General features: G+C 58.6%; 1 protein-coding gene across 3 annotated transcripts; it reads right to left on the bottom strand.

The window, feature by feature from the left end:
* Positions 1 to 1,197: 1,197 nt before the first annotated feature.
* On the bottom strand, positions 1,198 to 20,288 carry PNPLA6 (patatin like domain 6, lysophospholipase). Of its 3 annotated transcripts, XM_081091359.1 has the most exons (33): positions 20,056 to 20,288; positions 19,812 to 19,894; positions 19,547 to 19,644; positions 17,778 to 17,918; positions 17,543 to 17,702; positions 17,137 to 17,217; positions 16,820 to 16,948; positions 16,384 to 16,464; positions 16,126 to 16,288; positions 15,732 to 15,815; positions 15,361 to 15,470; positions 15,114 to 15,281; positions 14,947 to 15,024; positions 11,080 to 11,285; positions 10,755 to 10,886; positions 10,549 to 10,672; positions 10,058 to 10,171; positions 9,766 to 9,841; positions 7,818 to 7,958; positions 7,567 to 7,630; positions 7,160 to 7,328; positions 6,810 to 6,992; positions 6,541 to 6,659; positions 6,201 to 6,357; positions 5,787 to 5,903; positions 5,633 to 5,702; positions 5,289 to 5,405; positions 5,086 to 5,202; positions 2,988 to 3,289; positions 2,040 to 2,156; positions 1,761 to 1,857; positions 1,543 to 1,652; positions 1,198 to 1,450 (listed from the first exon to the last, which is right to left on the bottom strand). In XM_081091359.1, the coding sequence occupies exons 1-33, from the start codon at positions 20,285 to 20,287 to the stop codon at positions 1,376 to 1,378; spliced, it is 4,215 nt and encodes a 1,404-aa protein (XP_080947485.1). In that variant the 5' UTR covers position 20,288; the 3' UTR covers positions 1,198 to 1,375. The 3 variants fall into 3 exon arrangements, with proteins under 3 accessions (XP_080947485.1, XP_080947483.1, XP_080947484.1); XM_081091357.1 differs by lacking the exon at positions 5,289 to 5,405 and having other exon boundaries at positions 1,199 to 1,450; positions 7,818 to 7,961; XM_081091358.1 differs by lacking the exon at positions 5,086 to 5,202 and having other exon boundaries at positions 1,199 to 1,450; positions 7,818 to 7,961.
* Positions 20,289 to 22,259: the final 1,971 nt, after the last annotated feature.

The raw sequence follows: 22,259 nt of genomic DNA on the forward strand, positions 1-22,259 counted from the left end.
GGCTCTTCAAGGCCAGGAGGGACGCTTAGAGGAGCACGCAGAGACAGCAGCCACACACAGTGGGGCCAACACAGCCCCAGGGCCGTTCTCACCGCCCGTTCTCCCTGGACTTCTCCCTCCCCACAGCACCAGTCTCCGCCATTGTCCTGACACTCAGACGTGTTCCTGGCACAGCTCTCCTAAGCGCCCACCCCCAAGTGTCCAGAGCCCAGCTGCTCCCCTGATGGTCCCTTCAGCTACTCAAACTCAACAAGATCTAAATGGGGTTCGACAGCTTTCCCGTCCCTCTCCTTCCCCCTCCTTCTGCCTCGGTAAAATGTCCCCCCACCACCTATGCCAACCTCCCCTCATCCTCCTTGGCATCCCCAACCCCGCCTCCCCCACTGCCCACTAATCTCTCTGTTCTGCCCAATTTTATTGTAAATATTTCTTGGGCATTGTCTCTCCTCACCGTCTCCACGCCTGCTGCCTAATTTAGGCCTCGTCATCTCTCCCTGGTCTCTGGCCTCCAGCCTTGTTCCCAATCCAACCCTGCTGGCAGGAGAGTCCGGTAATAGAAACACCTGATGAGGCAGACGCTCTCAGCACCCCCACCTCACAGGTGAAGCAGCTGAAGCCCCGAGTTTTGTTAAAAGGCCGGACTGTGGTTTCACGTAAGGCAGTTTGGCTCCACACTCTTAAGCTCTTGACCAACATGCCAGGACAGTGGGCAAGAGTGCACAGTAGGGACTGGCTCATTCTGTGTGACCTCAGCTGAGCACACAGTAGGAACAATGCCTGGGAAACAGAATAAAGTCACTGAACCCTGTGCCTGTGTGTACCTGTATATGTACATGTGCATGCACATGGCGTGTCTCTCAGGAACCAGAATCAGCAGTGCACATGATAGGAACATACAGAAAACTTGAAGTACCTGCACACAGTATGACCAGCCCAGGGGCGGGAGAATGAGTGGCGTCAGGACAGGCACCCAGGGACATCTGGGACCCCCAGGGCGGGCATGTAGCGTTTGGAGGCCCTGTGCTCAGTAGTGGGGCTACAGGTGGACTCTGGGATGGCACTCCCAGCTCATGGAGCTCAGCCAGAGGCTGGGTGCATGGGTCACTGTGGAAGCTCCAGCCCCAGCTGTCCTCAGCATGGACGGGGGGGGGGGGGGGGCGCGACACCCCCTGAACCCAAAGAACGACATGGGCCCTCCTCCGAGAATAGAGGTTTATTGGGAATGGCTGTTCAAGGTCCTCAGTGCAGCGCCGCCCTCCTCTTGGAGGGGCAGCAATCCAGTGTGTGGGCCCTGGAGGTCCCGGGAGACCAGGAGGCCACAGGCACAGCAGCAGGCGGTGGGGGAGCAGCCCAGCTCCGGGGGCCCCTGCGGTCCTCAGGTGTCTGCGGGCGAGCTGGCAGCGTCCTGTGGCAGGTGGCGCCGGTGCCTGAGCACCGTCCTGTCCTCCTCCTGCGGAACAGGAGCCCCCACACGTCACACAGAGCAGGTCTCGGGACAGGTCACTCCGCACAACCACCCAGGGCCCGGGCAGCTCCTCTCACCATCTCAGAGGCAGTGCTGGGGCTGGCACCCTCGGGGGAGCCCCCTTCGTCCCGTGAGCAGTCAGGTCCTGCGTCCTCCTCATACTCCGTCAGGCAATCTGACTCTTCCCCTGGAATTCGGGGAGCAGCAGGACAGTGAGGGGACATGGGCGGGCCTGGCATTTCCAGCCACATCCCATTGACCCCGGGCCTAGCCCCGCCTCTGGAAGCGCCCTCACCATCAGCACAGCCATCAGAAACATAGCTGGTGGGGGGCTCGATCCGGGACACGATCTCCGCCAAGTCAGTGAAGCCAGAACTGGGGAAGGCCAGCACCTGTGGGGGACAGGGGTGATGTCTCAGAGGCTCCGTGGTGTCCTGGGGTGCTGGGGGACTGTGCCTTGGGGACACGTCCTGAGGAGAGTTCTCTGGTCGGAGGAGCTCAGAGAAACCCAGGGAATCTGGGGTCATCTGAGGTTTGGGAGACCCAGAGGGGCTGGGGGGGGTCCCCGGCTTACGTCTGCACGGCGGCTCTCAATCAGGTCAGCAGACCGCCGGTCTGTGAGCATCTTCTCAATGACGTCGCCCCGGCTCCAGCCCCCAAACACAGCCTTCCCGTACTGGTAGCCCACATCCTGCAGGAAGAAGGGGACTGGGGCCATCCACACTGCAACTCCCCCAGATGCTCCCCGCCTGGTCCGCTTGCTTAGCCCCACGTTGCCTGCCCCTGGCCTGGCCCCTCAAAAGCTGCTGCTTCGGGAAACTAGCATCAAGGCTAACCCTATTTTGGAGTCAGCTGTATGTAGCATTCTTGGCCCATGTCCTCCATCCTCTGCCCCTGCCAGACATTACCAATCCATCACTTCATGTTCTTACCCACTCATCCCCATGCAGTGGGCCAAGTACCAAATGACTTGAGATGGTGGTGGCAACCTTATTTTAAGTTCTCCAAATGAGCAGTCTATTTGTGGGTATCGCCAGCTCCCATACCCAGAACAGACACCACTAATCCACCAGGGCACACTGTCCCCGTCAGCCCTGAAAGAGCATCAGACAAGTTGTACCCAGGTCTCTGGGCAGCAGCTAACGATCCGTTTTAGGTGGCATGGGCTATGGCACATTCTTCAGGGCCTGTGACACATGACACACACACTGCTCCTTCCCTCGCTTACCTGTGGCAGGCATTACTAGTTGATCACTGTCCCCATGCCCACCAATGCAGAAATCTCTACACAGTGCTTCAGGTAGTGCAGCTGGCACATAAGCAGCTTAGTTCATACACAGCATGTGGGCAGCGTGTTCCATTGCCACGTCAATACAGACATCACTAATTGATTACTGTTCTATTCCCCACAGTTCCCAGTTGGGAAGGGAGTCCTAGAACCGTTCGCCTTGTGTTGCTCTGGGCATTCAATAGTAAGCCCTGCTGGCCCCGCACTGATACCAGGCCACTCCCACCCACTCACATAGATCTGGTCGAACTTCCCGAAGTCCATGGTCTTGAAGCAGTCGATGGGGGGGCGCAGGTACTCGCAGTAGGAGCTGGACTTGACAACCTCCAGCTGGCGTACGCAGGACACGTAGGCCAGGCGGGACTGAATCTCAGCCATGTCTGGAACCTTGATCTTATCTGTCCAAGGGTTTAGCCGCTTCCAGAGCAGCCACCAGCCAGACAGGCTGTCCCCGTAGGTGCTGAGGTCTGTCTCGTCCTGGCTCCCGACATCAATGGCAATGACTGTCTTGGCACCCATGCTGCGGGCGATGTCCGCTGTGGGGCCAGGGGGTCAGCGGGTGGCTCCCCACCAGGGCCCAGAGCAGAAAAGTTCAACCCAGTCCCACAGACACCATCATGCAATGTCACGCAAAACCCATGCAAACAGCATGTTGGCATGCAAATGGCATGGAAAGTGATGCCCACGATGAGGAGAAGACAGGGTCAGATGGCGGAGCTTTTAGAGGTGAGGAACCACGCCAGAGGGATGTAGGGGTTGGAGACAGAGGGATAAAATTGCTGGGGAAAAGGCAGGACAGAGAAGTGGGAGGAGAGTGATGTAGAGACAGAGCCATGAGGACACCTGGAGACAGAGATGTAAGTGGTGAAGACGGCAGGAGACGGGCCACAGAGAGAAATGCAGGGAAGCAGAATTAGCAAGAGGTTTGGGGAGGAGAAAGAGATCAAGAGTTAGAGAAATGGAAGAAGAGAGAGTCTGGGGCTGTGACAAGGGGCAGAGAGCCGAGAACAGGAAAGCAGAACAGAGGAGGTGATGGGGAGGGGCCCGGCAGGGAGGGTGGTGTGTCCGTGGGTCCATGTGGCCCACTGAGGGGCCCTGAGTGGGTCTGGGGAAACCTGGGGGGATAGGGACAGGGTCCTATAACCACACTCAGCCCAGAGAAACAGAGTCTCTGTCACACTTTCCACGTGTCCCTCAGGAGCTGGTGTGTAAGTCTGAGTGCGCATGCCCACGGCAGGTGTCCCTGCGTCTGTGTGCGTCTCCCGTCCACGTGTCTCTGTGAGCACACACACCTCTGGGCATGCCACGTCTCTGTCCACATCCCTGGGCATGTCTGCGTTCATTTAAGTCATCATGCAGCTAGATCAACGTCTGTGTTTCCTGTGCGTCCGAGTATGCCATCCACCTACGGGCTTACACACACGTGAAGGTGTGTGGTTATGTTAGTGCAGGTATGTGTACAGAGCGCCTATACAAGAGTTGGCAAATTTTTTCTGGAAATGGCCAGCAAAAAAATAATTTCAGCTTTGCAGGCCACATGGTCTGTGTCACAACTACTCAACTGTGCTATTGTGGCAAAAAAGCAGCCACAAACAATGAGTAAATGACTGGGTGTGATTGACAAAATCAGGCAGGGGCCGATTTGACCTTCAGGGCAGAGTTTGCCAAGCCCTGGCATGCAGGATTGCAAGTGTGTGTGTGCAACCAGTGAAGGTGTCTACTTGTGCATGCACGTGTCCGGGCATGTAAAATTTTAAATTGCAAACCTGCCTGCCTTTTACCTGCACACAAGTCAGAGGGGGTGAAAAGATACTTGACTTGGCCTCGTAGGTGCCCCCCCTACCTCAGTGTGTACGCTTATGCACATCTTAGGAAGCATGAGGGTGAGTGTGGGTGGACCAGTGTGAGAGCACATGTACCCAATTTCATTTCATTAATGCATGTGTTCTCATCCATGCACATGCATCCAACCTTGTGCACACAAGTACCCTATCTGCCATCTGAGCATCTATGTCAATGTGCACGTCAGCAGATGCATGTCAAGGTGTGCCGTTCTATCCTATGTCCGGTGCTGAGTGTACATGTCTGTGTGCATTCATCTGCATTTTACATATGGTACACTTTCCACCTGCACATTCCTGTCCTCGGCTCATCCACATATCTGCTTGTGCATCTGTGTGTGTGTGTGTGTGTGTCCAGAGCCCTGCACCGGTCTGCTTGCACACCCGTCCTCCTGGGCACCTGTCTGCATGTGTGCCTGTGCATGGGCCCACTCGCTCACTATTTGCCTGTGTGCATGTGTGTGCACATGAGCGAGCGGGCAGCCACTTGCCTGGCAGGTTGTTGATGTAGCCGCCGTCCATGAGGAGGTGCCCGTCCTTGGGGTCGCACAGCGGGGGCAGGTAGCCCGAGAGCGTCATGCTGGCACGCACGTATCGCCATAGGGAGCCTGCCCAGTGGGATACACAGACACAGACACGCACAGACACGCTCAGACACGCTCAGAGGCCCGGCCAGCCCGGTGGGCTCGCTGACCTGGCACGTTGTTGACGTAGCACCCGTCCACCAGCAGGTGCCCGTCCTTGGGGTCGCAGAGCGGGGGCAGGTAGGGGCAGTAGGAGGCACTGGCCCGGACGTAGCGCCACACGCAGCCTGCAGGGATGGCGTGAGCGGGTGAGGTGCCCGACTATTTCCTGGTCCCCACCCTGAGGACAGACCTACCTGGGACCTCTGGGGCATTAGTGGGTGATGGTTAGTGCTGGCAATCAGGTCAGGATGGACGGTCACTCGTGTTAACAGTGTCCCAGACACTTGGCTGCCCTGCCTGCCCCCCTCCCTACGTGGACAAAGATGCTGTGGGGCCAGCCAGGGGCACCCACCATCTTTGTGAACACGCATGGCCGAGGCAGTGATGTCCGTAGTCACGTTGAAGTATGGCAGCCACAGGTCCTATGAGGACGAGGACCAAGGTTGGGGAGGAGTGGGACACGTGTGGAAGGGGCAGGGACAGAGCGGGGGTGGGAGAGGGCGCACCTCAATCTGCTTGTCCTGGAAGACGCGGTGGATGCTGCGGTTGAAGGCTGACCCCGTGAACATGGACGTGGCGGGGTAGGTGAGGTCCAGCATGGGCTCCAGCACGGAAGTCATGCTCTAGGGGCAAGGGGGGCAGCTGGGGTGAAACAGGAGTCACTTGGGGTCACTAACAGGGGGTCACTAAGAATGCCGATTGCTCAAGCTGGGGACTGGGGGCTGAAGTCGCTAGCCAGAATGTGGTAGGGGGTCATCCAAAGTCCGGAAGGTATTCCGTTAAGCGTCCACAAATTAAATGAGGAAAAGGTTGGCAGAAACTCAGAAGCTCCCATGGGATCGTTTAGGGTGCTTCTGGGGTGGGGAGCGCCCCCCCGGGAGCGCCCCCCCCCCCCCCCCGCCATACCCATACACACACACCTTCGCCCACTCTCGGGCCCGCTGCTTAGTTCGGCTGGCGCTTCGCTCTTCGGCATACAGGGCCCCAATGAAGGAGCCGATAGAAGTGCCGCCCACTAGGTCGACAGGGACCCCCGCCTCTTCTAATGCCTTCAGCACCCCAATGTGTGAGCAGCCCCTGCAAGGAAGAGGCGCCCTGGTGACCCGCTGGGAATCCCTTCGGCTGCACCCCCAGGAGAGGCCCTTCTCCAACTCCCCACTGGCCAGGACCAAGGTGCCAGCTCCACCCCTATGGGATCTCACCCCAGTAAGCTCCACCCCTGGGCACCGCTCACAACCGGTGCCGGCCACACCCCCTCACCTGGCTCCGCCCCCGCCCAGCACCAGGGCGATGGTGTTGCCGGTGAGCACCCGCGCCAGGCGGGAGAAATCGCTGTGCCGGTCCGCGCGCCTGGAGAACACCTTCTCATACAGCTCATGCTGGGGTGAGGACAGAGAGGCGACCCGTAAGAATGGGGTGCAGAGGGGGCATCGGGATGCCGCAGGGCTGCAGGTCCCTAAGCCACGCCCCCCGTAGCCACACCCCAGAGAAGTCCGAGGAGGGACCTTTTCCTTGGATCCCGCCCTCACCAGTTTGGCAGGACTGCGACGCGAGAACAGGCGGCGCGGACAGCGCAGGTGCAGGTGCCCCGAGCACCAGCTGCGCATGTTGAGCCACTCCACGGTGCGCGCGGGGCCCGGGCCCTCCTCCCGGTGCAGCAGGACCAGCTGCTTGAGGGCGCGCACGGCCGTGCTCTCCAGCATCTGCTCCAGCTGCCGGGGAGCCAGGGCGGGTATCACCAATCTCCAGTCGTTTCCTCCTCCCCTGGGGCCCCTAAGATTTAGCCTAACCCCACAGTGAGGCTGCGTGTGGCCCTGGTGCTAGCACTGGAGGGGAGGGGGCGGTCTGGGAGTGGGGTCCCTGTGGACGGTTTCCAGACCTGGCCCAGCGTGGGCTCCTGGTCGCCCAGGCCCACGATGAGGATGCAGTCAGCCTGGCGCAGGCAGCGCACCGTCCAGGGCGTCAGTGACGAGTCTGTCTGGTAGAGCACAATGCGGTGGGTGTCCTCCTGCTGGGCCAGCCATCCCGACAGCCGAAACTCTTGGATGCTGGGGTGGGGGTGGGGGGAGATCATCTGGAGCTGGTCAGAGACCATTCCAAGGCCACTGCTGGGGGAGAGGGACTCAGACACCTAGGTTCCCACACACATCCCTCCAGGGCGATTCATCCCACTAACTGGATACGGGGGAGCATGCTCCTCAGCCCACAGCCTAGATCTGAAATTGCAGCTGAAAGAATCCTAGACTCGTTCATTCCTCACACCCACCCCCTGCCCCCAACACACACCTGTCCAGTGCGGAGGCACCCAGGCGAGCCCGGATGATGTCACTGTTGAGGAGGAGTGTGGGGCCTGAGGATGGGTAAGGAAGAGAGGTTAGGAGCCCAGGTCAACAGAGCTGGGGCCTCTCCCAGAATGGAACACCCCCCACCCCACTCCCATGGCCCTGTGCTGCCCCACCCCCCATGGACCGCGGGGCATCTCCACTCATTGGCCAGTGCCCCACCCACACGCGCCTTGCCCCGCAGATCCGACTGACCGATGGCTTGCAAAGCATGCTGGAGCTCCAGTGTGAAGGCCACCATGGGCACCTCCGCGCACACAGGCAGGACTGCCACCGTGGCCAGGTTGCTGGCTGGGTTGGTGAGTTCCGAGTGAGGGGGGACACCCAGTCCCGAGCCTGCTGAGACCCCAAAGGATGAAATCTGCTGTGCAGCCGTGTCCCAAGAGGGAGACCTCCTCCTCCTCCTCAGAAACCCTGCCCCGTGTTCCACACTGAGCTGAGGCTCAGTGAGACCACAGCGACGATCCTGGGCCACACATGACAGGACTTGGCCATCCAACCTTCCATTTTGGCTCCAATGTCCTCAGTGGCCCTCACTAAGCACATCGCAGCCTCTGATTCCCACAGGGCCTGCATGCACCCATTGTGCCCGCCCTATGCTGGCCTGGGTGCCTCTGTCCACTGAAGAGACTTGAACACAAAACTAAGCAGAAACAAATAGACCTTTGGCCCACCTACTGCTTCCCAGCGTCTCCACTAACACCTCCCACTCCCACTAACCGCCAGGGTGCGGAGCCTCTCTGCCTCCAGCTGCTTCCCATGCCCTCTGAACAGCTCAAATGCCTTTCCAGGGCCCCTCGCCCCTATGCGACTTGCCCTGGCCGTTTCTCCCCATCACTCACTGTCCTCCTCCAAAGATTTCAAAACCACCACACCCTGTGTGCAGAACCTTCAAAGTTCTCTTCAGTGTCCGGCCCCATCTCATTTATCAGGTCTCAGCTCTCTGTCCTCTGAAAAGCTAGTCACCCTCAATCAAGACCCTGTTTGTTGTCTTCACAGTGCTGGTCTGACGTTTCGCCTGTGGCTGTAAACCTCTCTAGGGCCTGCTGTGCACTCTCCCACGCCCACGCTGGGCACAGTGCCTAGCACACACTAGGTGCCACTGGAATGTGCCTCTTCTTTTTGTTGTTCCCTCACCGGAGGAGTGAAGATATTTTTTCCATTGATTTTTAGAGAGAGTGGAAAAGAGGGTGTGGAAGGGGGAGGGGGAGGAAGAGGGGGAGAGGGGGAGAGGGAGAGAGGGAGAGAGGGAGAGGGGGAGAGGGGGAGAGGGAGAGAGGGAGAGAGGGAGAGGGAGGGAGGGAGAGAGAGATTGATTGGTTGCCTCCTGCTCTTGTCCTGATGAGGGCGGGGGATTGAACTGCAGGTCGGGGACCGATGCTCTCAACGCTGAGCAAACTGGCCTGAGCACAAATGCCTTTTGTGGAGCATCAGCAGAGAGGCTCTTGGAAGTCCAGCATCTTAACGGCCCCGCCCCAGGGCCGCCCAAGTATCACCTCAAGGATGGCTCCAGCATTTGTATACAGTACAATTCAGGCTGTGGCGGAGGGGGCACCTGACCATGGACATGAGGCGCTTCTTGGCCACTGCTCACCACTGCCACCACCCCAGAGGGCAGGGGGGGCAGGAGTCAAAGCTGATGGGGCAGAAGCCCCTGGGGTAAAAGGGAGGCAAAGAGGCTGCCAGTCTCAGTCCCATATTTCCATACAACTCAAACCCAACTCCAATTCCCAGGGCTCCCTAGTTCATGGAAATCACGCCTCCCAGCTGCTGTCACCGTCAGAGGTCCCTCCTCCACATGCCCCGGGGCCCACACACCACCCCAGGAACCCATTTCCCAGCATACCCTCTCTCCATCCTTCAGCCAAGCCCTGCCGCCTAGAACGAAGCTCACCCCCAAAACTCTGTCCCCTCAACAGAAGTGACATTTTAGATTCCACAGCAAGTAGCCCGAGTCTAACTCCGTTCCGGCAGGCCCAGGACCCTAACTCCCTCCGGCAGGGCCGGAGCTCCAAGCCCCCCTTCTGCAAACCCCCAGAGGGGGCCTTGGTTTCCCAGCATGCCCTGGGCCAGGGCGCTCTCCCAGCAAGTCCCAGGTGTCGACGACATCCCCGCAGCATCTGGGGCACCTGCCGGATCTCACCTGGGAAAGGTCCTTGCAGCTGCTGCAAATTCCCCAGAATTTTCTGGCTCAGCAGGTGAATGAGGCGGGTCACGACCTGGGGCGTTGAGATCGGCGGTCCAGCGGGACTGGAGGGGCCGCAGTGCGGGCCCATCTTTCCCCGCGTTCCCGGCCCCCCTCCAAGAGTCCCGCCTACACTCCGCACCTCCAAACCTTAGGCCCTGCCCCCTGCCCCCCGTCCCCCCCCACCCCCCATCAGCCGGCCCGTTAGGAAGCCAGCCCGCAGCCCACAGCCCGCAGCCCGGAGTCGCACCTGCGGGTACCGGCGCTTGATGTGGCCCAGGGTGCCCTCGGGGAGCTTGGCCAGCTCCGTGTCGCGCACCGCGTGCACCGTGGTGGCGCGCGGCTGCCGCGTCAGCGCCTCCACCTGGGGGACCCGCGCGTGACCGAGCCGCTCGAGCCGGAGGCTCCGAACAGGGAGGACGGGTGAGGGGAGGCCCGGGGGCAGGGCCGCTCTGCTCGGTCCCCCAGCGGCGGCGGGAGGAACCAGCCTGGCTGCCCGTTAGCCCGGGAGGGAGTGCAGGGACCCGGGCGGGGTCCGAGGGGCAGGGCTGGGGGCAGGCCAGGCGCCATCCCGATGGGTTCCCACCCCCGCCGGGACAGGCCCGGGAGAAACGGACCGGGCGAGGTCACGGGTGTGCCCCACCCGGGCAGACTACCGGATGGTGTGTGTGTGGGGGGGGGGGGGGGCGGGAGAACACCGGACAGGGCGGGGTCAGCGGTCAGGGGCGTGGCCGCGCTCACCACTCCCACGAGGTCCCCGCGGCCGTACTCGCCCACCAGCTCCTTCTTGCCGCTGCCGCGCTGGATGACGCTGCGCAGCCGCCCGTTGAGCACGATGTAGGTGCAGTCGGAGCGGTCGCCCTGCCTGGGTGGGGTGTGCGTCACGCGGGCTCCAGCCGGTCCGAGGCCGGGCCTGGGCGGCGGGGGGCGGGGGGGGGGGGCTGCACCTGTACAGCGCTCGTCCGGCCTCCACGGCGGTCCAGTCGATGGCGAAGTCCATCTGGCGCACGAAGGGCGACATCCTCGCCGCCACCGTGTGCGCGGCACTCAGCACCACACTGGGCTGTGCGCGCATGATCCTGGAGAGGAAGGACGGGGAGCAGGGGCTCGGGGGTCCTGGGGCTGCCCTGAGGGAGGGGCCGGGAGGGTGATGGCCGGGAGGTGGGGCTGGAAGGGCCCAAAGCGTCCCTGTTCAGGTGCAAGCCTTCAGGGGGGTGGTTTCTCCCATGGCAGAAGGGAGTCAGGGCCCCCCAACATAGGGCCCAGTCGTACTCATAGAAGTCGCTCTTGGAGATCCGCAGGAAAGTGCAGTCCCGCTGGGCTCGCAGCGTGAAGATGAGGGGCTCCCCAGTGAGCACAGCCAGCTGCCCAACCAGCTCGCCTGGCTGTGCTATGAACAGGCACACGTCCTCAGCCTTGTCGATCATGCGCTGGTAGACGTGCAGGCAGCCCCAGAGCACAAAGTGCAGGCTCACATCCTAGGGGCAGGCACCAGGAGATGGGCACAGGGCCAACACTTCCACCCCCACCTCAGGTCAGTTCCCCCCACAGGAAGCGGAGGAGGGGGTGAAGGGTTTGCATAGCTCAGCTGATATATATATATATATACACATACATACATACATATACACACACATATACATATACGTATCTCCATATTATTCAGCTCCAGGGCAGACATTGCTAATGGATCACCAAACTCTTAAGCCCAGATTATGGCCCATGAATTCTTTCCAATACAGCCAGCAAGAGGCTGCAAGCATTGGCTACGTAGGGGGTGTGGCTTCAATCCTCTGCTCTTCTGGGCAATTGGATAGCCGCAGGGAAGAATAAAGCTGGATCCTCACCTTACACCATATCAAAATGGATTAAAAACATGAATGTAAGAATTAAAACTATAAAACTCTTCAAAGAAAATACAGGGATCCATTTTCATGACCTTGAATTTGATAATGGATTTTTGTTGCATAAGCAACAAAATAAAACTTTTGAACTTCAAAGGACATTATCAAGAAAGTAAATGGACAAGTCACAGTACGGGAGAACATATTTGCAAATCATATGGCCTACTAAGGGTCTTGAATTCAGAATATATAAAGAAATCTTATAACTCAATAATAAAACAAATAACCCAATATAAAAATGGACAAAGGATCTGAATATAAGAGAGATAAGCACATGAAAAGATCATGACTCATTAGGGAAATGCAAATCAAAACAAAAATGAGATGCCACTTCACACTCACTAGGAGAACTAGGATCAAAAAATGTTAAAGAGAATGTGGAGAAATCAGAGCCTCATACAGCAGGTGGGCGGGAGAGGACAGGGTGCAGCCCCTGGAAAACGTCCCAGAGAGTTAAAAGCAGAGCTGCCGTATGACCCAGCCGTCTGGCTCCTAGGTATCTGCCCAACAGAAATGAAGCTCATGTCCACATGGACATTTTGCGTAGTGTTCACAGCCGCATGATGCATCGTAGCCAAGAGGCAGAAGATAACCCAGATGTACATCAGCTGGGGAATGGATCAGCGAAAGGCTGAGTGTCCACACAGTAAAGCATCATCCGGACATAGAAAGGAGTGACGCACTAACACGCGCTTCCACAGGACTGAACCTTGAAAACATGCTGCTCAGTTGGAAGCCAAACACAGAAGCCCACGGAGCATGAGATTCCACGTACTGAAGTGTCCAGAACAGGCCAGTAGATAGAAATAAGACTAGAGCTGTTTAGGGCATGGGGTGGGTGGGGGGCTCAGGAGGCAGGAGACTGATAGCTGCAGAGTATGGGATTTCTTTTCAAGGTGACAAAAACGTTCTAAAATGGATTGTGCAACTCTGTGAATACACTAAAAACCACTGAAGCACACTCTTTCAATGGGTGGACTGCACAGTATGTGAGTTATATCTCAATAAAACTATCACCAAAAGTCAAAAATCCCCTCTGTCCCCGTTCCCTGTTCCCTCCATGCCTGCGGACATCCTTGGTTTCTAGAAAACGACGCATGACTTCTCCCCACAGCAAGTAACTGGCACAGCGTTCCCTCTGCTCAGAATGCTCCTTCCTCCCCTCACACTTACCTCCCTCCCACCTTCCTTCTTAGCTGCAGGTCACGACCTCAGAGATGCTGCCCCCCTCAGCCAGAGTCTACAGGGCCGAGAACAGATCCCTCTAGCTATGCACTAAGCACATAGGATCTTACGTCCTCTGAATGGAATGTCAGAACTGTGGGCCTCCCAGGGGCAGAGGCCTGGTTTTCCGCCTCTGCAGCTGCTACACAGGGCCTGGGACATCTGTCCAGCAGGACCTGAGTCACAGCAAATACTAAGTACGAACAGTGCCCCTCTCCTTCCTCTCTGGTTGGCCTGCCTACCTGGACACCTCCCTTTTCCAACCTCTGATAAATAAGGAAGTGAAACTGTACAGATATGGAAAGACTTCTTCTCCACCCAACACAGCAACCTGTCTGGCACCTCACAAAGCTCCAGTGAGCACCAAAACACTGCAAGGACCCCTGGGAGGGCCAGCCCCGGAGATACACACATGTGCTGGAACCGCCTAAGACAATTTCTGGCTGCGTCTGGGATGGGAATGGACGTTACTGACATGAGGCTGCCATTTGCCACCAGGTCGGGAAGCAAGTTTCTCTACTGCAGCACTCCTCAGAGACTTGAATAGGCTCATGCTGCTCAACGGGACCTCCACAAAGAGATCAAGCAGCCGGCATTTCCCAAACCTACTGGCCCGGACCCCTTGTGTGCAGGTGTGTCACAAAACACACTTTGAGAAATATCCGTGCAAAGCAGAGTTCCCAGCCTTGGCGTTACTGACATTTCAGGCTGGATCATTCTGCTGGGGGGCTGTCCTGTGTGTTCTCGCATCCCTGGCCTCGAACCATTAGACGCCAGGAGCACCCTCCCAAGTCAGGAAAAAACACCTCTACATGACCAAATGTCTGCTGGGGGCAACATTCTCCCAGGTGGAAAGCCATCAGTGTGAAGTTTCAGAGAGAGGCACAGTCACATCCCTAACAAAGCTCCTGAGAAGATCCTGAGAAGACCCCGAGTGGCCGCAGGACAGCGATCCGTTAGCACCCATGGCTGCATTGAGCCCAACAGGGTCTCCCAGATCAGCAGGGCCTAAGTGCCCCCGCAGGAGCCAAGGTAGGACCGCACTTTCTCAGCTCATTCCCCAAAACCACAAACAGCTGGCAAAGCACCCACTCCCTCTGCAGAAAGGAGCCCAACCCTGCAGTAAGCAGCCTGAGGCGACGGCTGAATCAGCCGCCAACAGGCCAGGCGCCCCACATCCACCCAAGCAGTGCCTCAGCCTCAGTACCTATGCCATGCTGCCCTCTGCGTCACCCCGGAGCTGCTGCTCCACACCCTGCCCTGGGCTTGTCACCCTGCAAACCTTAGGCAGCTCTGACTACTTCCTCTTTCATGCTGGTGGCAGTTACTGCAATACTTCCACCCCACAGATGAGGAAGCAGAGAACCTCCTAGATGACTTGCCCAAGGTCACACAGGGTATCTGGCCAGAGTCCTGATTTTAATCTAGCCCCTCCCTCCAGAACCCTCTTCCTGTGCTTCCTGATATGAGATCACGGCCTCAGTGTCCCCAAATGGAGACTAGAGGGGTTCATGGGGCAGTTTCCAAACCTCCAGGTGCTACCAGCAGGCACTGAAGTCCAGCTCCTGGGGCCAGTTCATGGCCTCTGGGTCCTGATTCCAATTCGTACACATTTATCAAGTGCCCAGCAGGGTGCCAAAACCATCAGGGTGTATTACAGAATCAAAAGCTCAGAAAACAGGTTGCAGGAAAGGCCAAGGCAGGCAACAGATCTAGGGGCTGGGGTCTTAGAAAAAAGTGTTGGAGGTCAAAGACTGATTGGTCCAGAGCAAGCATGTTAAACTCAAAGGCTAACACGGGCCAAATAAACAAGGGCCATGGGCCGAAAGTTTGACATGCTTGGTCCAGAGGATAAGGGGTACCTGAGCTGGGGGTCAGTCGTAGGATCCGAGGGTCAGGGACTGGAAATCATAGACTAAGAGTTCTACATGTGGGGTCAAAGAGCAAGGATCAGAGATCAGAGGGGTCTCAGGTCACAGTTATATGTTTAAAGGTCAGGGGTCAGCCTCACCTGGTCCCCCTGGCGGGCGATGATGGTGCCGGCTTTGGCATGATGTAGCAAGACTCGGCTGTTCAGGAGGGAGGGGTCCTAGGGAGGGAGGGAGATTGAGACTGGTCCAGCCAGGCCTCCCCCCACCCTCCACCTAGTCCCCCAGCTCCTGGGCCAAGGCCACCCACCTCAATCCGCATCAACTTGGCCAGCTCCCGCTTTGCTGCCTCAAAGATGCTACTGGTCTGGCGGCCCTGGTAGGGCCCGAAGGGGCAGCCGCCGGTGGCTGACTCATCCTCACAGTAGCTGTACTCACAGGCACCTGCCGGCTGCTCCCGGGGCTCCTGAGTGGGAGTCTACATGGGACAGGGCCTGTGACCTCCCTGCTCCTCAGGGGCCTCCGCCAGGGGAAGGGCAGAGAGGGCAGGGCCTTACCCGAACAGGGACTACCTGGGGCCCCCCTGAAGTCTCTTCTTGCAGAGACACGGAAATCCGGCCACGTTCATATGCCATGTCGAAGTCTGAGCGGGGACCTCCCTGCAAGCCTGCAGTGGGCAGGGGACAATAAAAGCAACAGAGACAAGACTGACCACAACTGCCAACCCGTGCAGACGTGACTAACCAATGACTGCACACCTCGATCCTCACCACAGTTGGGAGGGCATCATTCAATGAGCACCCATGAGAAAGTCAGCAGAAAGTGCTGCCAGGGTTTCCATTTGACAGATAAGAAAAATAAAGACTGGCCAGCCTGCATTCCAACCCAGAAGTTCGATGCCTCCCCCTCCCGGCCCAAGGCCCCAGACCTGAGATGTCCACTGGCATGGAGATGCAGCGGCTCAGCAGGGGGGCCGAGGGCGCTTCCAGGGATGTGGGCTTCACCAGGTCCCCTGAGGGAGACACGTGTTCAGGCTCCTACCGTTGGGGGTGGGGAACGGAAGGGGGCCTGGGGAGCAGTCAGCTCAGAGTCCCTGGGGACTAGGAGACTAAGAAAGGTCCTTCCAATGCATCTACAGCAAGCATGTCAAACTCAAAGGCTAACACGGCCAAATAAACGAGGCATACAGCCCGCAGGCCGTGAGTCCGACATGCTTGGTCCACAAAGCTGAGGCCACAGGCCACTGGGGGACCAGCCAGGAGTCAGATCTGGGTTCCTAGGTAAGAGGCCAGTGGAGCTCCAGCATGGGTCAGCTCAGGTACCTGCAGGTCCAGGCAGAGGGGCCCCGGTGGGGTCAGGTGGCCGGCCAGGGGCCTCGCGAGGCTCCTCAGTTGCCGAGGTGCTGCCAACACGCTTGGAGCCTCGAACGGGGCTGGTGCGAGCCGGGAGGCCGGGGCTGGGGAAGAGGCGCAGGGGTTGGATCTCCTGGGGGCAGAGAGCACCTTATAGCAAGTCCTGGGAGGCATGTGCCCCTGCACCTTCCAACCCACCCCCCACCCCGTGCTCTCCGAGTGACTCACATGGCTGAAGAGCTCATTGGTCAGACCCAGGTAGTTGTGGAGGGCCAGGAAGGTGACGCGCTGCAGCCTCACCATGATGATCTGCAGTGGCGTGGTCAGCAGGGGCGGAGCCAGAAGAGGGGCAGGGGCAGGGCCAGGAAGCAAGTCGGGCAGCAGAGGGGCCAAAGAAAGTTGAGAGGAAGCATTAAAGGGGTGAGGAGGCTGGGTGGAGCCAAGACCAAGGCTGGGAGCACTGAGCGGAGAGCAGAGCCACAGAGGCTCCAGTGAGGAACCCACAGTGAGGCGGCAGAAGCCTGGGGAGATGGGTCAAGACAGCTAATGGGAAGAGGCGGGCAGCACGGAGGTCTGGCCGCTCAGGGCTAACAGCACAGCTTGAGAGACTGCTGGGTCCCAGCCCGCGGGCGCCGGTGACGAGGGAGGTGGCCGGCCTGCTGACCTGCACCACCCGCACCAGGCTCTCAGGGTACTTGGTGAAAACTGCAGAGAAGGCCTCCACCGGCAGCCGCAGTACAGTGGAGTCTCGGGCTGCGCGGGCAGACACTGTACGCTGGGGGTGCTGGTGACCCTGGGGATGCAGGATATGAGGAGAATCAAGGTCAGGGGCTGAGAGTCCTCACTGCTCCCCCAGCTCTTCCTAACTCTAGTGCCTTGAGGAACCACCAGCAGCATCAGGAGACCGGGGCCTCTCCAACCCGGTCCACAGGGTGTGGCGCTGAACCCCAGCCACCTTGCCACCCCAAACTGATCACTCACAGTGATGACATCCAGGATGCTCAGAAGGCTGTTGACACTGTCCCCGGGGACCACCTCCTTCACCACACACTCCTTCCCATCCTGTAACACATGGCGGTGGGAGTCAGGGCAGTGACCAGGGCTGCCAACCAGCATGCCGTCGCCAACCACACCACTGGCCCTCACACTCACCCACCCTGATCACTGATGCCCCGATCTCTGACCCCACCGAACCTTCTGACCAGCACCCACTTCTTGCCCATAACTAACTGCAACCACTGACCACCCCAGATACCCTCGGGCATCTGCTCCCAACTCCTGCCTGCACATCTCAAGACCACCAGCCCTATGACCAACAGCAGTGCCTGTCCCAGCGGCCACTGCATCACTGCTTGTCTCCCTGCATCCCCCTTCGGGCAGCACGTACAGGCCCTGGCAGGCAGAGCTCCAGCAGCCCGTCCTGCACCACATAGATGCTGGCATCTGGCTGGCCTGGCCGGAAGACGTAGTCACCCTGGCTGAGCCGCTGGAAGATCATGTGCCGGCAGAGCTCTAGGAAGAGCGGCTTCTCGAAGTGGCCCAGCACCCTGTGGGAGGGGAGGAGGAACGCAGGTCAGATCAGCACCCGGCTCTGCAGCCCCAGCCGGCACTCCGACACTGACCGGACGTTCTTCAGCATGTAGAGCACCTCGGAGGGCAGGTGGGAGTTGGCCAGGTCACCCTCGGTCAGGTCAGCCTCCAGCACGGCCGGCGGGGGCTCCTTCCGCTGCAGTGTTGGGGTCTCTTTCTGGATGCGGAGGATCCTGGTGGGAGGAGAAAGGTATGGGGGCGAGCAGGGAGAAGGCACGGGCAGACCTGAGATCCCCATATACCCTTTCTCCTGAGTCACAGAGAGCAGGGATCAGCAAATTGTGGCCTACTGGCCAAATCAGGCCCCCCATTTCTTTTTTGTACGTAAAGTTTTAGTGGCACATAGGTACATTCATTCGTTCATGTCCATGCTGTCTGGCTATTTTCATGCTACAACAGAGTTGAATAGTGATAGCAGAGTTGTATGTGGCCTGCACAGCCTAAGATGCTTACTACCTGGCCCTATACAGAAAACCCTGAGCTCACTCCTCCACTAGTCATAGGCCCCTGAAATGGACCCTCTAGTTAGACCCTGGCATAGCTTCTAAGACACGGGCAGACTTTAGAAAAAACACCTGTTCGTCATGGGACCCCTGACATAGTCCTTCCAGCAATCACACACCAGACTCCTGAGATAGCCCTTCTAGCGTAGGCAGACCCCTGGCGTAACTTCCATTATATGAGGAGATTTCAGATACAGCTGCTCTGTTCTTTATAAGGTCCCTGAGCTAATCCTTCCTCCCAGGTCTCAGAGAGCCCTGAGACAATGCTCATTACATGTGGAGAATCCAGGCACAGCCTCTGCTGTTCATAGGCCTGGGAGAGCCCTTCCCCGCACGTCAGTTACTCTGACAGCCTCCACACTGGTCACAAGATGCCTGAGATAGACCCTCCAGTGTGAGCAATTCCGAGTTAAACCCCATGATACAGAGAAATCCAGACAGAGCGCCTCATCTGAACAGGGAGGCCGTTGGGCTAGCCCTTCCCCAGGTCAGATTCCTGAGATAGCCCTCTGATGGTCATGACAACATCAGGGCAGACACTGAGATGTGGAGACTCGAGATACGGTGTCTGATCATGGAGAACTAGAGACAGCCCTCGCAAGCCACAGAAAGTCATGTGATAGGACATGTTGGTCATGGACAGCCCTGGGACAGACCTTCATATCTCATGAAGTGGATTCCATGATGGTAGGAGACCCCAGAGCCAGCTCGCAACTTAGCAAGATCCCTGGAAGAGCCTTCCTCAGACCCTGAGGGCGTCCTTGCTAATGACAGGCACCCCTAAATGTCCTTCCTATGTTTCTCGTGCAAAAAGACTCTAGAGATAACTCCCAGGGAACGCAATCCCTGACACAGCCTCCTTATGAGGGAAGAACTCCAAGGTAGGTGACATGGAGAGATGTTTTCTGAGGTAGCAAGACTGCTCAGATACCCGGGAGAGCAGAGCCTACAGACAGCTCTTCCAGCTGAAATAACCCCAACCCACACCCTTGTGTGAGGAGACCTATGAAACAGCCTACCTAGAAACCCCAGATAGAGACCCCACAAGGTGCCAGAGATACTGACTGAAGAGCAAATAGCTCATAGATAACCTCTAGGGAGAGGCGTCGCTGGCAGGGGAGTATCTCTGAGAGAGCCTCGGGGGCCAGCCTGTCTGGTGAGGCAGCTCAGGGATGGCCTCGCTGATGTGAAGACTCCCGACAGCCCACGGGGTAGAAAGAAACTCGAGATACATGGGCTGATCACTCAAACGGCCCCTAAGGTCGCCCCGGAGCCGGGGGCACTCCGCACAGCCTTACTTCTTGGCAATGTTCAGCATCTTGAGTTTCTTCTTCATGCGTGGCCTGGAAGCGGCGGAGACGGAGGTGTCCACCAGGGAGGAAGTGGACTGTGACACCTAGCATAATTAAGGGGAAGAGCAGTCAGCTGCTAGCTCAGACCCTGGGGCCGAGGGGTGTCAGATGCCTAATCCTTAACCAAGGAGGAGGGGTTTACAGGAGTTGTGACTAAGTGAAGGGCAGGGCTTCTGCGTGGCCAGCGCGCTCCTGTTGGTCCTGGACTCACCTTCCGCATAATCTTCCGGCCATAGAAAAGCACTTTGTCCCTCTTCCGGAATCGGTACCGCGGGCCCTCCGGGGCGGGGGTTTCTAGGATCAGGGGAGAGGGGCACTCAGCTCTGCGCAGACGCCACGCGGCCAGAGGGGACCCTGCGTGCAGACCCTAGCCAGTCCAATCCCGCCTGCCTCCGGAGCCGGCATTTCAGCTCCCCACAACACAGCCTCCCCAGAGGGACCCGCGGGATCCTCACTCGGCACTCGCAGCCTCCGCACTAGCAGGAGGATGAGCACGGCAGTGACCAGCACGGCGACTCCGGCCCCGATCATCACGCCCAGCACCTGCGGGACGAATGGCACTGGCTGCGCATCGCAAACCCGCCCCGCCGAGCCCTCCCCGGGGGCCAGGACGTCCTGGACCCCATCCCACTGCGCCACGTCCACACCCGAGACGTTCACAGCGGCCCCTGTCTTCTGCGTCTCCATCTGCAGAATGGGACAGCGCGACTCCCCCCCAGGGCGGGGGTAGGAGGCGGCGCGACTCTTCCCGGCGGCTCTGCCGTCCGCGCGCGGTGCACGCCGGGAAATATAGTTCCGCCTGAACAGACATTGCCCAGTTCTTGCGGGACGCGCTGAGCACGTCGGGAGTTGTAGTCCCCGCGGAGCCTCGCACCCTCGGAGCTTTACCATTCTTGCACGCAGAGGGGCCTCCACCAGCTGTTTCTGGCGGGTCGACAGGTTTGGTAGCCCAGAGTCCTGGGAATCAAGAAGCAGGAGGAACCCGTCACTCTGGGCCCGCCCCTCCCCTGCCACAAGCCCTGCCCCTTCGTACCCGCAGCCTGGGTGGGGGAGAGCTAGAGGGGCGCGGCAGGGCCGAGGGGTGGGGCAAATTGACCTGGGGTCGGGCTAGGGAGTGAGGCGTGTCTCCGGTCCCGCCTGGCTCTCTTCACTTAGCACCTGGGCCGACCAGCCGCTCTACCTGTCCAACCCCCACCCTAGGGCCAAAGGGCTGCTGCCGGGCACCCGCTATGCGCAGCCAACGCCCGGGTTCCCCAAGGGCACTGCTCCTTCACGCCGGCCTCTACCCTACGGGATTAATCAATCCTGATCTCCCCCACCCCCTGCGAAAACTAGAGCCTAAGCTAAGGGGTAGGGGAAGATGCCTGGCTCCTGGCTCAAGCCTGCCCCGGGGAAGACCCAGAGGCTGGGGCGCCTGGGGGTGCTACTGGGAGCTCCTACCCAAGGGTGAAGCATAGTAACCTCCATCAGGTAAAAACTGCTGTTTAAAAATTTAACCCTGCTATTCTGGCTTCTGTAAACGTTTTCTTGCTTAAATAATAGGGAAAATAAGACTACTCCCCATTCCAGAGAGGCCATAAAGCCTGCCCCAGAGTTGTCAGTGCTGGCGCCAGGCCAGGCCTTGAGATATGGTCTCACTGCCCTGTCTCAGCAAACAGGACTTTTTCTCGGAAGGTCCAGAAGTCTAGTTCCAAATTTGGAAAACAAAGAGCTGAAAAACATATAAATAAGGGAGACTTCCACCATATTGGGCCCCAGAATTTGAGAAGCAAGAGTTCCTCTGGGCCCACTAGTGCTGGCGAAAATGACCAGGACTCCAAATAAATTGGGCTTGTTGATGAAGGCGTCTTCTGATTTACAATATAACGAGGGGTCTTGGACGGTGCCGAGGTCTTGGAGGGGTCCTGGGGCTCTGGGAGTAAGTGGGATCCTGGACGTTACTGGCTGATGCTGGAGATCTGTCACGTGATAGTAAACAGAGCATCCCTGGGACTCGATGCTGGGGACGCCGGGATTACTGGGGACGGTGAACAATCACTGAGATTCTGAGGACAGAACTATTACTGGGAAACCCGGGAGCTGGTGCACAGTCCCTGGGTCGTTCGGGGTCGAGCGCGCCGGCTCCTTGGCAGATACGAGGAATGCTGGACTATTACTGCGACTTTCCCGAGAGGCTGCGAATGCTTCTGGCTTCGCTAGAGCATTAATGGGAGTTTAAGGTAATTGGACCCTTGAGACATTACCTTGAAAATTCAGGGCGGGGTGGGTGGATGGGACTAGTCCCCTCCCACTTTAGGGAACACCTGGCTCCCAGTGCGGAAACACCTGCCGGAAACCGGGGAATGAGCGTCAGAAAGTCGGGGGCGTCCATTAGTCGGCGGAGGACTGATCTTGGGAAAGCCGAGGACTCGCTCACAACCCCCGAAGGCGGGGATGGAAACCCGGACTCACCCGGAGGCCGCAGCCGGGATGCACTCTGCCAACGCCGCTGGAGTCGCCCCCCCAGCGCGGCCCCTTTAAGTTATTCGCCGAAGGCGCTCGAAGCCCCGCCCCGCCGCTGGGAAGGCCGCGGAGCCAGGCCGAGTGGGGCGACGCCTTAAAGGGGCTGGAGACGAGGGGCTCTTGGAATGCCCCTCCCGCTAGAAATGGGGCCACCACG

This window comes from Myotis nattereri, assembly GCF_964212035.1.
Source record: "Myotis nattereri genome assembly, chromosome: 5".
NCBI lineage: Eukaryota > Metazoa > Chordata > Mammalia > Chiroptera > Vespertilionidae > Myotis > Myotis nattereri.

Bases quoted from the DNA above. Each gene is read 5' to 3' on its own strand.
- PNPLA6 (XM_081091359.1), bottom strand. From the start codon at position 20,287: ATGGAGACGCAGAAGACAGGGGCCGCTGTGAACGTCTCGGGTGTGGAC. The intron at 2,157-2,987 runs GTGAGTGGGTGG...TTCTTCCTGCAG, and splicing joins GGAAGTTCGACCAGATCTAT to GATGTGGGCTACCAGTACGG. The intron at 1,653-1,760 runs GTGAGGGCGCTT...CCCGAATTCCAG, and splicing joins TTCTGATGGCTGTGCTGATG to GGGAAGAGTCAGATTGCCTG.